Source organism: Chrysemys picta, chromosome 6 (genome assembly GCF_011386835.1).
Source record: "Chrysemys picta bellii isolate R12L10 chromosome 6, ASM1138683v2, whole genome shotgun sequence".
NCBI classification, from domain to species: Eukaryota; Metazoa; Chordata; order Testudines; family Emydidae; genus Chrysemys; species Chrysemys picta.
The window spans coordinates 98,119,967-98,135,409 of record NC_088796.1 but is presented as its reverse complement, the minus strand read 5'-3'; the positions used below and the strand labels follow the sequence as shown (position 1 = coordinate 98,135,409).

The 15,443-nt window shown below is 38.4% G+C and overlaps 1 protein-coding gene across 3 annotated transcripts in view; it reads right to left on the bottom strand.

The window, feature by feature from the left end:
• The window catches only part of PCSK5 (proprotein convertase subtilisin/kexin type 5), a 296,986-nt gene that overhangs the window by 17,440 nt on the left and 264,103 nt on the right, over positions 1-15,443 (bottom strand). For all 3 annotated transcript variants that reach the window (XM_024105417.3, XM_042850577.2, XM_065550516.1), the window contains 3 exons: positions 13,005-13,047; positions 11,243-11,385; positions 9,287-9,487 (listed from right to left, as the gene is read on the bottom strand). In XM_024105417.3, the coding sequence (XP_023961185.2) occupies positions 9,287-9,487; positions 11,243-11,385; positions 13,005-13,047 (387 nt within the window). The remainder of the gene's footprint in view (positions 1-9,286; positions 9,488-11,242; positions 11,386-13,004; positions 13,048-15,443) is intronic.

Here is a 15,443-nt window from a genome sequence, read left to right as displayed (position 1 = left end):
ATTTGATACAAATTTGTCAGTTTTGGCCAAAACAATTTTTTGGGGGATTTAGGTGCTGTTCACAAAATGACTGAAGGAGGTGGTGCCTCCCAATAACTGCTATGGTGGTGGTGATGAGAGCAATCAGCTGGAACATAGGAGACCTAGGTTTAATTCCCCCCCCTCTACTGGATGTAATATAGGGATTTGAACTGGGGTTATCTACATTGCAGAAGAGCACCTTAGCCCCTGGGGCAGTCTGGCTCTTTCCTGTTGAAGTGGTTCCATTGGGTATAAATAATGATGTAGTCATTGGCGCGAGGGCTCAACCTTGGCTCTCCCACTGCCTCGTGGAGTACTGTAACCAGAAGGCTATAGAGTCAGTCACGCTCATAGCCTCAATGACTAGTCAAGTAGTTTATATAAAGTGGAACAGCTTCAACAGGAGAGAATGAAAAACCTTTATGCTAGGCTCTCATGTAGCACAGGGGTTAGCGAGCTTCTAACTACTGTAGATGCCCCCAAGTTCAATTCCCTCTTCCCATGACTAATTCATTATTTAGGCACAGTGGAACACTTTCAACAGGAGAGATTGAGAAAGTCATATAGCTGAGTGACTAGGACACCTTTTTGCAATGGAGGAGATCCAAGTGCAATTCCCGTCTCTAAATCAAGCAGAGAGGGTGATTGATCCCAAGGCCTCTGACATATATTTACCAGACCTTTGTGACATCTTTGACTTCAGCTGTCAGCAGCTGGAGCTGGGCCTGTGCACCCCTACCCCACGGCTGCAGCCTTCGCTGCGCACCCCTGCCCCGCGGCTGCAGCCTGCTCCGGAGCTGGTGCTGTATGCCCTCCCTGTGACTGTGCTCACTGGAGCTGGGGCTGTGGGTGGCTTGGCCACCTGGGACTTCAGCTGCCGTTCCTCCTCCCCCCAGCCCTACCCACCCTGGTTATTTTTAATAAAGTCAGAGACAGGTCATGGGCTCCTGTGAAAAAAAAATTTTTTTTTTATTGCCCATGACCTGTCTGAGTTTTACTAAAAGTAACTGTGACAAAATCTTAACCTTAATTATGAGACAAGGAAACAAGGAAGGATGGATCAGTTCTTCTTATATCCTTTATAATCTTAAAGGCTAGATTAAGCCCCTTCTAACTCTTCTTCTTTCCAGTTTTAATAGTCTTAGTTTTTTTTATCATACCTCTCACCAGCCTCATTGTACTTATCCAGATTTATTCCTTCTTAGCAATAGCAAAGGTATGGTGCCCAAAACAGAGCTCAGGACTACAGTATGAACCATCAGCAAACACTGTATTGTTTTCTATCCCTATCCCTAGCTCTCCTTCCAGGTTGGCAGGGAGAGTGTTAACTATCTCTCTGTGAGTAGAGGAAAGTCCACAGCTGCATGCCTTTAGCGCATGCACTGTCAGAGTAGTAGGGCTGGGCCAGCTGTGATGAATTAAGCCACTCTCCCAACACACTATAAGAGAACTGGACTGTAGGGTACTGAAACTGGACAGTAAAACTTTTGTAGGGCAGGAATAGGGGAATGCTTTTTGATTGCAACTTTAGCTTCATAGAGTTATTCATTTTAGTTAAGTTCATAGAGTCTAGGATTCAGGAAGCCTTACTATATAACCTTGAAGGGCAATGTTTGTTTCTTTGGGCAGTCAGTAGGACTTTAAGATCCTTGGTTATTGATTTTACACTTATAGAGGGATACCTTGGTCCTGTCTCACACCCAAGCAGCTTCTGTTTGTTTTGTGCTACACACTGGGCAGATGTTCCACTGGGCTCTTTATGATGGTTTCTTTCCTCTGAGAGGCCTGCAATTTCAGTACCCATTATGATCTATGAAATTCTAACTTTTAACAGTATATACTACTGTACACTTATCATGCTATATGGCATCCACTGTCAGATTGCTGAACACACTTAAAAGCCATCCGGACTCTCTCTCAACTGTCTGGATGTTACTAATCAAAACAACTCAGAGCAATCAGCAAACTTCACTCTAGTTTCCCTAATCATGAAGACTATAGTAGCCTTGACAGACTGCTAAGAACCTCACTACTGATCTCTCTTCATTCTGAGGAGCAGCAATTCACTACAGCTGGTTTTTGATAAGACTTTGCCCCTTCCATTCATAGTTATTCACTTAATGTTTTATTGTGGACTTGAACAAGCCCTTTGTGGAATACCAAGTAAAATGTGTTTATTGGGCCTTGTTTATTTAGTATTTTTAAAAAAATACTCTGAAAATATTAGGTATTATTTTCTTACATGAATTGATCCTATTAGGTGATATTTTTTCAGGCTTTTTATTCTCCTATCCTTAAATATACTGTATTGTTTTCTCTTACTGAGGGGAGACCCACTGTCTGCAAATCCTGTCATCTGGCTTGGTTCCTTCTTGTTAAAGTAAGCCCCACACTATGATCATCTTGAAGAATTGTTGATCTATTCCATAGCCATGTTGTTAACTAAGAATGTTTCTCACTTTATTTACCTCAGAAACCTCACATGAACTGAATACCATCTGTTCCTGGAATCTATTGCATTTCTAAGGTCACTCTATCCTTTCTTAGCACTTTCAATCTTTCTCAAGGCTACAATGATTTCCCACAGAAATTGAGATTTTCTTGTATCAAGATGGAATACAAAATTTTATGTAACTTCTCAGCAGTCACATATGCAGCCCCTTTTCCACTGATGTCTTTTATATTTTATTTCCTTTGAAATCCTCTCTGTAGACAGGGAAAACTGTTCTAAGTGTTGTCATTTAATACCAGTTATGAAGATTAAAAAAGGGAAACAGAAATATAGCTGTAGTAGCCTCTGCCAAGATTATGGGACTCTGATCCTGACGGACACTTCAGGCAACATAAATAATAAATAGTAATTAGATAAGGCTAAGACAGAGACACTTAACAACTGCTGAGAAATGTTTATAGAGAAATTGTCTTGAAAACATTTAACTGTTTACAATTAAGAAATATCAACTTTCATTTACAATGAAATATTTCAGCGATCAAGATTATAGTTTAATGTTTGTTTTTCTTGGCAACATTTGTGATAGTCAGTCTTTGCAATACATTACAGTCTCCACCAGAGGGGAATATGCACAAGCAGTTATGCTTTTGTGATATTTTTCCTGGGAGAGACAAGAAAATTTCTATAATCCAGTTATTCTACTTTAGTTTATAACTTTCCAATCTGAAATAAATACTTAAACCCTCAACTGGAGGATTCTCTTCCTAGCACCAATATGAAAAGCTTGCAGTTAATTGGGCCTGTCTGAATTCTGAATTGTCGAGTTCTCCCTGCTTCAAAACTGTCATTTATTTTAATAGTAGCAATTGGACCCTCATTTTGAAAAAACAAAGTAGTCCGGGTGATGCCCTAAATATCCTTCAAAATGAGTAATATACTGAAAAAGATTTTGTGGTACATCCCTGTGCACTGCACCTGCCGTGATGGGACCAATGTTTTTATACATAGAACAGTCTGGAAAAATTGTCAAGAAAATTTGCCAGCCTAGGGACAAAATGTATTTATTGGCCTGTGCTCTGATGATAATGAGAAACCAGATGGCCAGTTTCTGCCACACAATATTTTACTTGTCACTGACCCATTACTTACTCACTCTGGGCATGTGGGCAAGTAGAATTCTTCCATAAGGAAGCAGTAGAATTAGTTAGTGGAGGAGTTGTATCTCTGAAGTAAAAAGGTTGATGAGACAACAAAAAAGAATTGCCAGCTCTGGCAGTTAGCCTTGCATTCTGACCTACTGTACCCCTCAATAGTTATATTACACCAAGCATTAAATGAGACCAGCTCATGGCTGCTTGGCCAGCTGTTACCTGTATCTGGAGGATTCCTTCTTGGGCTCTGGAATCTAAGCTTTCATTTAAAAATTGAAATCTCTAATCCTTATGGTTGCGAAGAAGACTTTAAATATGTGAGCCAGATGTCCACTATTGCAATGACGTTTGCTAATTCAGCAGACAGCCTGAAATAATACGTCAGTCAGAGAGAAGTGTGGACTGCCCTTATTCATATATATGGAATGTTTACTCTGAAGCTTATTGATGATAATGTTTGCTACTTCACTGCTGGTTTAAAAAAAATGCAAAAAAACCTTTTCCAGACCTTCAGAGCTTGGATGATTTTGCAGAAACTAAAATGTCACACATGTAAGCTTCCATTGGGGCCAGAATCTGCCTCAATACCATGTTGATTCTTGTTTCCTTCATCAGTAAAGGCAAGCAATTTATAAATATTTTCAGCTTCACTCCCCCATTGCAGAAACTAGGGAACCGACTTGTACTTTTGCCACTTTCTGAGTTAAACTTTATGGCAGTTCGGGTAGCATTCCATCTGTTCAGGCCATTCCATGATCTTATCAAACTGAAAGTTTTAGGAAGGGCTCAACTTTGATTTTCTTCCTTTCTTATTTATGCTAGTTCAAAATGTCAGTCTACCTCCAACAACAGGACATGGGACAGTGATAAACAATCACAGTAAGCATTGATTTCTTTTAACACTGAACAAGGAACTTTGTTCTAAGGAAGATAACAGTGGGTGATATCCTGACCATGTTGGTACTGAAATCAAGGGTCCCTACAGTTACTTTTTATCTTTCTCGTGCTTCTACTTAAGATTTCCCTTAGACTCATCTGCTACAGACCTAAAGAAAGAGTACACCCATCCTTAAAAATACCCAATGTAATCTTTCACATTGAGTGAAAGTAAACTTGAAGCTTCTTGAATGCCTACTCACTTTCAAGAATGCAGGATGAATGGGTGTGTCTGAAGAGACATTGGTTTAAATGCAATCCTCAGCATTCAAATTAGCTACTTAGCTGTAAAGTAGAGCTCTGTATGGGACTATATTTAGTTCTGCTTCTGCTATTATGGCAGTGGGACCTGTGGGATCCCAGTCCTTCTCCAGGGCTCTACAGTCCATTCTTTGGTCTTTCTCATGCTGCTAGGCAGCCACAGCAGAGTTCTCATTAATGCATGGTCGGTTTCCCTGTGATCCCTGGCCTGCTCGTTAGTTTTTACCTTGTGCTTATGCACACAACAATCCTTCACACCTGTGCAGCTTAGGATCAAACCATTTTATTCACATTTATAAAAACCACCTATGGACTCAGTACATTTGTTTTCTCTGTTTAGGGACCACATTTATTTATGCTCATATATAAGGGAGAAGGGATTTAAAAAGTTAATTTATTTCAGTTCATGATAGCAAACTGGCTCCCCACCCACATTTGCAATCACTCTCCTTTGCTTCCTAATTGAAAATACAGCAGGTTCTGCTAAAGAAAACCTGATTTTTTTTGTGAATTTTTTTTTTTTTTTGTAAACCCAAAGTCAAAAACATGCAATACATTGCTGCAGTGAGGCACATAGAAGGAGCTGTACTGCCTGGGTTGTAACCATGTGTACATTACTTTTAGAAGGTGACCTGTTTGGTCTGTATACTGTGTAGTAAGGATGTGATTTGAATGAAAGCCAGTTGTTTCCAGTGGGGATGCTGTTTAGTTTGTTAGATTTTATTCTGCTTATGGCACTGGCCTTGCAAAAATGATACAGCCCTGAATAAAAATACATAAAATAGACCACATATCTCGAAAAGCTAATTACAATTAAATAGACATGATAAAATATAATGAAAACAATATACAGAGGTAATAAAATACTAGAACCTATCCCATCTCAAAGACTTATGAGAATTATAAATTCAAGGGTACTGGTAGGTTAGGTGAGAAGTAATTCACAACCCCCAGTAACTATTAATTCCCAAGCTGGTTATCACATAACAGCCATAAGATTAATTTAATGAATGAATGCCTCGAATAAAAAATCTGCATGCAACTCCAATGGGGATGATGAAAAATATGTATAGGTTAGTGAATAAGTGTTGTCTGCCTCTGACAGAGTTACATTTCACATATGGATGCTATTTAAAAAAGTCCCCTACCTCCTTCTATGGTGCTAAATCCTCCTCTGTAAATGTCATAAAATTTTCCATCTAGATTTTTTTCTCCTCCTCTCCCCCTTATTCCATATTCCCCATTTCTCTGCCTTATCCACTAGTCCCTATCCCCTCACTAGTCTCACATCTCTTTCCAGATACACCACAAAATGCACACCTAGAGCCAGATCCTTAGTTGGTGTAAATCAACATAGCTACATTGAAATTAGTGGACCTATAAAGAATTGTACCAGCTGGCCTGTAATTCCTGTAATCCTCTAATTTCTGAATATTTTGTCTTCTCCCCACCAACCCTCTATTAACATGTTATGTTTTTTAATTCTTGTTGTTTAATTTGGTATTTAGGGAAAGAAAATGTGCACAGGCACATGCAGTTGGTGTAAGGCTTCTAGTACACTTCGCAATGGCTTCTTTTTGGATGCTACTTCCATTCTGTGTTACAATGTGTGATCTGAGCTGTACTGGCTGTATACTTACCTTACATAATTAATGACTAATTTTATTTTGAAATGATTTGCATGTGAAGAGGCACATACTCCATGTTGAATCTGTAACAGAAACATGTCCTTTGCACCTCTCAAAAGAATACGCGAGGCTACACTGTCTGACTGAGGAGCATACAAGCTCAGGGTGTGGTATTTCCAGTGAACTGGCAAAATTAAGACCTGATTTCAGCTTGCAAAATGTCTAGTCCAGTTGATAGGGTGTGTGTAATCACTTGGTGAATCAAGCCTACACTAGTATGTCTCCTGGCTCCCAAAGTCATTTCATCATCTGGTACATCAGATAAAATACAGATGTTTTGAGCTACAAACACAGAGCTCAACCATTTTTTTTTTCTTGGCTTGCCTTTCCTTTGAAATGTCTGGATGCCAGACAAGCTCTGTTTCCTTATTTCAGGCCTTGATATGATTTATTAACAAATTCCCAGTTTGGAATTGAATTGTTAGCCCACCAGAGTACCCACAAAATAAGTATAATTTAGGAAGTTTTTATATACACACTGTCTTAGACTTTGGTCTATATACTCATGAAAATTCATGATTCTGGTCTTCTATTTATCCTCATACAAGAAATGGAAGTGAAAGTTAGACATACAAAAAATGTATACTCTACACCCAGAAAGCGATTTTAATCCTGTCCTACCTACATTAATCTCTCAAAATGTAAATGAATTCTGCCTTCACATTGACTTATCTCTTAGCATGCTCTGGTATGGTGCCCTTTAACTTGTTTGTCTAGGTGCCAAACTGAGACAAAAGTTTTTTGTCTCACGGAGACTCAAAAGATTGGTTATGAACCAACTTGTCCAATATGAATGGTCAATTCAGTTACTAAATCCATTGTAACATTTTCAGCTACATTGTCTGGATCCATGTGCTCAGACATAGTCCAGCAGAGATGAAGGTAATGGCATTGTTATTTGTGAGTTGAGATCAAGGTCCAACACACCTCAGCCACAATCCTGTCTGCTTTCACTTTTTTAGCATACTTTTTAATATAAAAAGATTAAGAAGCTTTTTCAAAGGCACTCGTGGTAGTTATTGAGTTAAACTATGGGGGTTTGGGGATTTTGACTAGATTGCCACCCTAATGAACATGACACAGCTAGCTGTGTATTTTGTTTGGTTATAGCAGGGAGTGGGAGTGAAGTGACTTGAGGTTTTTATTCTGTCACTGACTCACTGTGTGACCTGGGACATGTCATTTTACCGGTGGCTCAGTCCTGAATAAATGGGAATCAAATGGGAATAATAATACTTACTTGCCTTGGTGGAACAAAATGAGATCCTCAGATGAGACAAAATTCCTATGTGTCATTATTTATTCATAGTTATAGATAATTGTAACCAGAAGAAAGCATCTAGATGCCAAATAAAAGCAAATTCAGGGCCTCTACATATATTGTTTTTGCAGATAAGAAATATGCTTCTGTTGGGCACAACACCTTTTAATGGATAGGAAATACATTAGTTTGGAAACATTACACAATAATTAGAGATGAGCTACTAGTGCGAACATTTTCTTGTTGCTACCAACACCACCTAGCAGAAGGATTATATAGATGTTAGTTAATGGCAAAGCCATCTAGATCTCAGGACAGCCGTTCTTGTTTTTGCTCTTTTAAATCGATATAAATACATTTGAATCAAAAGCAAATTTTGATTTGACCACGTTTGTGACTCTCATGTTCACTTTCAATGAGCATCTGAGCACTTGAGCTTTACTAATTTGAATGTTCACACAGGGTGAAATTCACGCCCATTCAGACAGCCAGTAGCAGGCCTATGCTTCATTGAAGTCCTATTTAGTCCCTAGTGTGGGACTTAAGCCATGCAGAGGGCTTGTGCTGGGCCTCTGCATGGCAGTGAATTTCAGTTTAAAAAGCCTACTTTAAAGCTTGTATACAAATATTCACAAAAAGTGAATTCATAAAATTCACAAGTAGTGGTGCTTTGATTTGATGCATAAATCATGCAAACCGGGAATAAAAAAATACCAACACAGTACATAGTGCAAATTACCAAAAGTCACAAGGAATTGTTCATTAATCATCTACAGATTAAGAATTATTTTCTGAAGAAATATGTAAGTAATTTTTACAGTGAACAAATGTGAAAGTACTGTGATCTGTTCGCAGGTAGTTCATGAAAACAAAAAAGATATAATATATATATATTTGCATCAAATCATTTGGTCTGTTCCAGTAATGATACTAATACTCAGCAATAGCATTTTGCATTTCAGAATGTTTCACTGACATTAATTAATACCTTGCCATGCTCTTGTGGGAGTAAAAATATTATCTCCAGTGTATAGATGGGGAATCCGAGATAGAGTTGAAGTGACCTTGGGCAGTCACAGATTAAGCTACTGGCAGAGCTGGGTCTAGACTTCAAGAACTCCTACTCCAAATCCAGTGTTCAGTCCATTAGATCATTATAGTTATTCTTAAATTTGAGAATCCATTAAATTACTTACAATATACTCTATACTTCATTCAAAGTGAAATTCAACCCTGTTCAGGGAGCCAACACAAGGCCTCAAAAATAGGGCCTAAACTGGATTTAAATTGTGCATAAGCTTTAGGCTCTCTGCCAAAGGGTGAATTCCACCCTCTGTGACCAGATTTATACTCATAGTCAGTATGATTCCTTTACTTCTCAGTCTACTAGATATAAGGTAGTTTTATCCAATCTATAAGATCTTGAAAACAAGGGGTTGGATACCTTTCTAAACATTTCTAATCATAATAGTCCACGGGGGTGAAATGAAAGGGATCAAAGGATCTAGCAACATACCATTCCAGAATTTCCCCTCCACTACCATGTTTTTTGGATTCACACACTTCCCATGCAGTAGTTGTAAATTCTCTTTGCAGCTGGTGCAGTCATCAAAGTTGAGCCCTTCACATGTTGCACAGGTCCTATGGCACTCTTCACATTCTGCAAAGTCCTCATCACTGTAGAAACCAGCCCCGCAGTCACTCACACATTTCCCATCTACAACATAGATAGATCCTTTAAGTCATAGTATCACTCACACAGGTTGAGAACCACAAGATGAAGAAATGCTTTATAGACCTATCCATTCTGGGTGTTGTGGGGAACAGCAACACCAGCGATACTGTGTGCTTAAGGATTATTAGTGAAATTTAATCTCTAGTCTTCAACTTCCCTGTTGGAAATTCAGGGATACATTTTGAAAGATTGTGTGTGGTTTCAGTATTATGATTCCTATTAAAACCAATTAGAAATGAAAATTAAAATCAATTGGGAATCCTGCAGCTGAGACCCATTACCGCTCCAAAACTGTATTCTTTAGGTTTCAGCATCCAAGATTAGACTTGTGTATTTTGAATAATCCTGGCTACTTGAGATTGGGGAAGGCATATATCCCTGAACTCTCTCTCAGGCAATTTTAAGAGAAACAAACAGAACAGTAGAACAGTGTGAAATTTTTGTTGTGCCTCCCCCATCACCCCGGCCCCGGTTTTAAATTTTATTGCAAACTTTAAACTCAGCCCATGTACTTATAGAAAACTTCACAAATCTTTCAAGCTATTCTCTACCAAGGTTTACATAGAGCTGAGTCTATCTCAAAATACTAACACTCACCATCTTGTCAAAGTTCAGATATAGATCTGAATTTCATGATTGAACCCTACCTCTAAAATGGGACAACAAACATCTAAGATCCAAATCTAGACCCAAGGTTTGATTAATTTTAAGATTCCAGCAAATGTGGGGTCAATATTGAGTGAACCTGGGTTGATTCAGATCTTCAGCTACCACAGCGAAGGTGCTCTGATACCATGGTGATGTTCAGCAGTGTAAACACTAAAATAGATAAGATAGACTCAGGGCTAGTTTGAGCAAATCTGAGGTTCCTTGCAAAGCCCAAAATTGAATTTGACTTCCTTCCAATGCCCACAATCAGGTAGGGGGCAACAGGTCTTGTGTTTGGAATTGGATATACAAATGGAAATATATAGGCTTGCAGAAGGAGACAGGAGAAAAGTTGATAGGACTTTCAAATTAAACAGGAGAATAGAGGCACTTACAATGTACCCCAGCAATGGTCATGGTAACCTCGAGGCAACCTTGGTCTCTCTCTTATCACCACAGAGATTTCTATCAGCATGAAGCTGTGCTCCATAGCACCCAGAACAGGAGGGGTGGCTCTGCCATATGTTTGGGACTCCCTGTAGTTCAGGTTTGGAAATATTGTCTGAATTAGCCCTGGCTGCTAATAGTTTTATGAGGAATTCTTAGTTTTGTGTGAGTTTGATATGAAATTTAGTGGTTTTAACTGGGTTTTGCTCAGAACATTTGAGGTTTATTTGTTCAGATCTGAAAGTCAAAGTTAAACTAGAATGTGCAAAGTCACACAAATTAAAAGCAAAGAAAAGGTTTGCTTGACTCTCTGTAGAACTAAAACCACCTTGTTTCACATAGCTCTATCAAATATAAATCTTTTCCTGTACGTGCTCAAAGAGAGGGGATTGAAGCCAAACACTTGTTAAAAATAAAAATCCCAGTTGGAATTCATAGTCAAACATTTTGGGACTTTTGAACCAAAAGATCCCTTGTATTTACACAAAGGGCCTGCTTCTACAAGGTGCCCTTGATTCACAATGACATCTATAGAGGATGCTCAGGAACCTCAGAGAATTAGGTCCGAATTTTGGCTTTCAGTGCAAGGCTCCCAAATAATTTTTGACACTGCATATGTACATTACCTGTTACTTTGCTTACCTAAGAGATAAAAGCCTTTTTTACACCAGTAGCACTCGTACTGGTCACAGCTGTTGCAGTTTTCATCACATTCTATACACTGGAGAGTACTCTCATCATCGTAGGTGTTCTCAGGGCAGTTCTTATAGCAATGCTGCTTATACCTAGTGACAGAACATTTTTAGTAAGTTTAATAAATCTGTGTGAGGTCATGGAGTTCATTTTTGTAAGTGTGGTGAACATACGTAATTCCTAAGCAGATGTAATACAATTACTCACAAACTAAATAGCTACCTAGTTCAACACTACTCTAAAAGCCAGGTCTGTTAATATTATAGTTCTCAAATATACTTGTAAAGTTTGATTTAAAAAAATTAATGCACACAATTGTGTGCCTAATTTGTACATTTATTGCAGTTGCTTGATAATAACTGGCCATCTGAACATGCGTTACACCATATTTGTACACACAGTCATGTATGTGTATACATAGATTCATAGATCCACAAATTTGAAAGCCAGAAGATACTGTTGTGATAATCTAATCTGAATTCCTGCATAATAGAGACCATAGGACTTCCTTGAATTAATTCCTGTTTCAAGTCCAATAGCTGCTGTTAAACTATAGCATGTCTTTTAGAAAAACGTCCAATCTTGATTTTAAAATGTATCAATGACCTGTCCTCTTCATCATATATCCCATTCTTTGTGTCACTTTCAAACTTTATCAGTGATGATTTTGTTTTCTTCCAGGTTATTGATAAAAATATTAAGTAATGTAGGTCCAAGAACTGATCTTTTCTGAAGTCCCTCTAGAAACATACACTTAATGATGATTCCTTGTTTACAATTACATTTTGAGACCTATCAGCCAGTTTTTAATCTTGGATGTTACTTAATCTACAGCATGAATGTTGACAGCAACAGAGGGTCCTGTGGCACCTTTGAGACTAACAGAAGTACTGGGAGCAATATGCTGGGAGAAGTATGCTCCCAGTACTTCTGTTAGTCTCAAAGGTGCCACAGGACCCTCTGTTGCTTTTACAGATTCAGACTAACACGGCTACCCCTCTGATACTTGACAGCATGAATGTTGAAGATTGTAATATGTATTTTCTAACTGCAATCATTACATTAATTACAACTGCAAATACTTACTACCGGGCCCTGTAGATAGTGGATATCAACTGTAGCATATATGGGGATTAATTTTGGAATTTGCCAACAGGTAAATTTCCAGGATCAGGTACCGAAAGACAAAAGCTTCCTGAACACTGATGTGAGGCTGGATACTTGCCATTTTCAATAGAGTAAGGCTTTCCCACAAGCAGGTAAACATGTAGGCTATTGTTTGTTATGCCATTGGCTGCTCATCTCAACAGCTTGACAGTGTTAGAGTGCTGGATCTGTTTATTGTCCCCACTGAATATCAGATATCAGGCATGAACCTGCTCCCTTTGGGGATTTTGCCATTGACTTAGGTAGGAGCGGGAAAAGATGAAAACAACCCGATTCTGTTTGGTGATAAATTTTCTCAACGCTTATTATGGTCAGTGATAGTTAAGACCAAAGTGTTAAGTATCCTCAAGTGAATAATGCTTTGCTTTAGTGTTTGAGGGGTTCTCCCCCACACCAATCTCCCCACCTCCTTTTTAAAGTTCCTCCACAACCCCTCTTTGTTCAAGCAGCAACTCTGAAGCTAACTGGTATGGCATCACCAGTACCTTCAGGAGCATTGTTTTCGGTTCAGAAAACGTAGTGACGCTAAAAGAGTTGAACTTACATATAGTAATTGTGAATGCATGCTCTGCATATTCTCGGGTCATCTGGAATTAAAAAACAAAATTATATAAATGGTACTCCAGTTTGAAAAACAAAATGCTATACATGGCAAAATTTAAAAATAAACTATTTTCTGACATTGCAGTTATTAGAGATGGGCCTGAACTGGAATCTCAGATCTGAATCCCCTTCAGTTTTGAAGTAATTTCTTCCCAAAACCAGATCCTGGCCTAAATTTTGAAGTGACTAGTGATTCTGGGTGCCCAACTTAAGACACCTTAAAGGGGCCAGCTTTTCATAAAGTGCTGAGCACCCATCTTCTGAAAATCAGGACCCTTCAAGGGGTCTTAAATTGAGCACCAAAAAATTCAGAGACTCATAATCACTAGTCGCTGTTCAAAATGTGGTTTCAGCCTAATTCTAGTTACTATACAGGGAAATTCTCAGTATGACATTTTAAAAAGCAATCTTTGTACAATGCTAGTTTCCAGCTGCTTACATCCCTGTGAAGGTGGATGTGCTGATAGTAAATACCTTGTCAAGAGACTATACCCATCTTTGGGAAAAGCTAACTTTAGACTGTTTCATTTGGGAGGCGATTGGGTTGATTCCTATATGGAGCCCTCCAGAGTAAGTTCTGCTGACAGCTTTTCAAATTGCTAAAGCTGGAAGAAGAATGTATCACAATTCAAGGAGGTCAAAGCAAAACTTACGAATGTTTTGTCTACCCTTTGAAATGACTGGCAAACAGAGTTATGTATTTTTGCCATTTCTCTCTGATACCATAATTTGCTGAGCACCCTCAATACTTGTTTACTCCAGTGGGAGGGAAAGTTACTCAGCAACTCACAGGGATAGGCCCAATAATTGTATACATGACAAAAAATGGATATAGACAGGGGCAATATTGGATCATTATTGCTATGGAAGGTTTTGAGAACTTGGTTTCTGTTCACATCTGTCAGTAGATACATATGTAACACTTATGTCTCCCCTCCTTGTGCAACTATATAGCTGGGAACCACAAGCTGTCAGAGGGCTTTATTATCTATCAAACTGTAAAAAAGAAAATTATTACAGGGAATGCACGTCTGGAACTGTAGCTAGTGATAACGACCCCTCTGAAAACACACTAATCATTTAATTGTTTTTTTGTCATTCAGAGGAAATTATAGGATTATACTGTCAAGGGTAAAGTCATACTCATTTCAGTTCTTTCACTTTTTTCTAGTTAAAACCATTAACTAGTCCAATCAAATATTCAGATTTGCAGCCTTTGTTAAACCAGTGTGACCTGAGTACAGTTGTCTATTGATTTGGTCACTCTATTAAATCATTTGTCAGAACTTGCTACAACATTATTTGTTCTCTGAAAATTATGTCAATTAAAATGGATACTTTACTGTCCTATACTTGGGCAGCTAAAGCTTCTGAGTTAAAATTGTTAATATCCAATGGACCTCGGAGGAAGAAATCCAAAGATTATAATTTTGTCTGATGGCAGGCAAAAATAAAATATGGCTCACGCATAATTCGATAATATTGAATTTGCCATTCAATACAGATCCTGCTTTATATTTTCCAAGTTGTTTGAAACCATCTTTGAGAGAGACTCTATTCTGGAAGAATTTATTGAATTAAATTCTTCTCAAACGTGGCTCCCTGAAAACTTGTCAGACTAATACCAAGCTCAATTCCTGGCTAAAACAAACATGAAAGGATGCTGGGATGGATGTCCTTGTGTTCACATCGTATTAAGTAAGAGCTCAATCATCCATGTGGGTAGCTATAAAAGGGCTGGGTAAGTAAACCAGTAGAGGTCTCTGGTGTCAGGAATCCTTTTTGGCATGTGACTACTAATGACTGATCTGCATATTATCCTGGTATTATCAGTGTTATTTCCAACTCTACTGGTCCTCCCCCTGCTTCTTTTGAAGCCAAATGCAAAGCACCCATTGATTACAGCGGGAGCAGGATTGAACTTATTAAAAATCTATGGCCAAATTGTGCCCTCAGTTATGTGTGCACAACTCCCATTGACTTCATTGACTTTGTGATTTTGTTAGAGTTGTTAGCTAATATACATCACCTAGAGTTCATGGAGAAAGTCATTTGGTTTCTCTTCCACTTTGTAACAAACTGATTTCCCCCCCCCCCCACCACCCGAAACACACACACTTTCTCCAGAACAATAAACCTGGAGTGGAGATAATATGTGGTGTAAAAATAATTCATGTTTTGATATAAGAAAGGTACATTCAAAGATTAAAGGTACATTCAAAGATTACATTCAAAGACTGTTGGTCAAAAGTCAAAGACTCTAATTTCAGTTGGAGTTCTCTGGTTTGGGAAATTGTTTGGTGCCTTTTCTATTCCCGAAGGGAAGTATTGACATTCATGTTACGAGCATAATAACGTTATGCTGGAGGAGTATTTATGT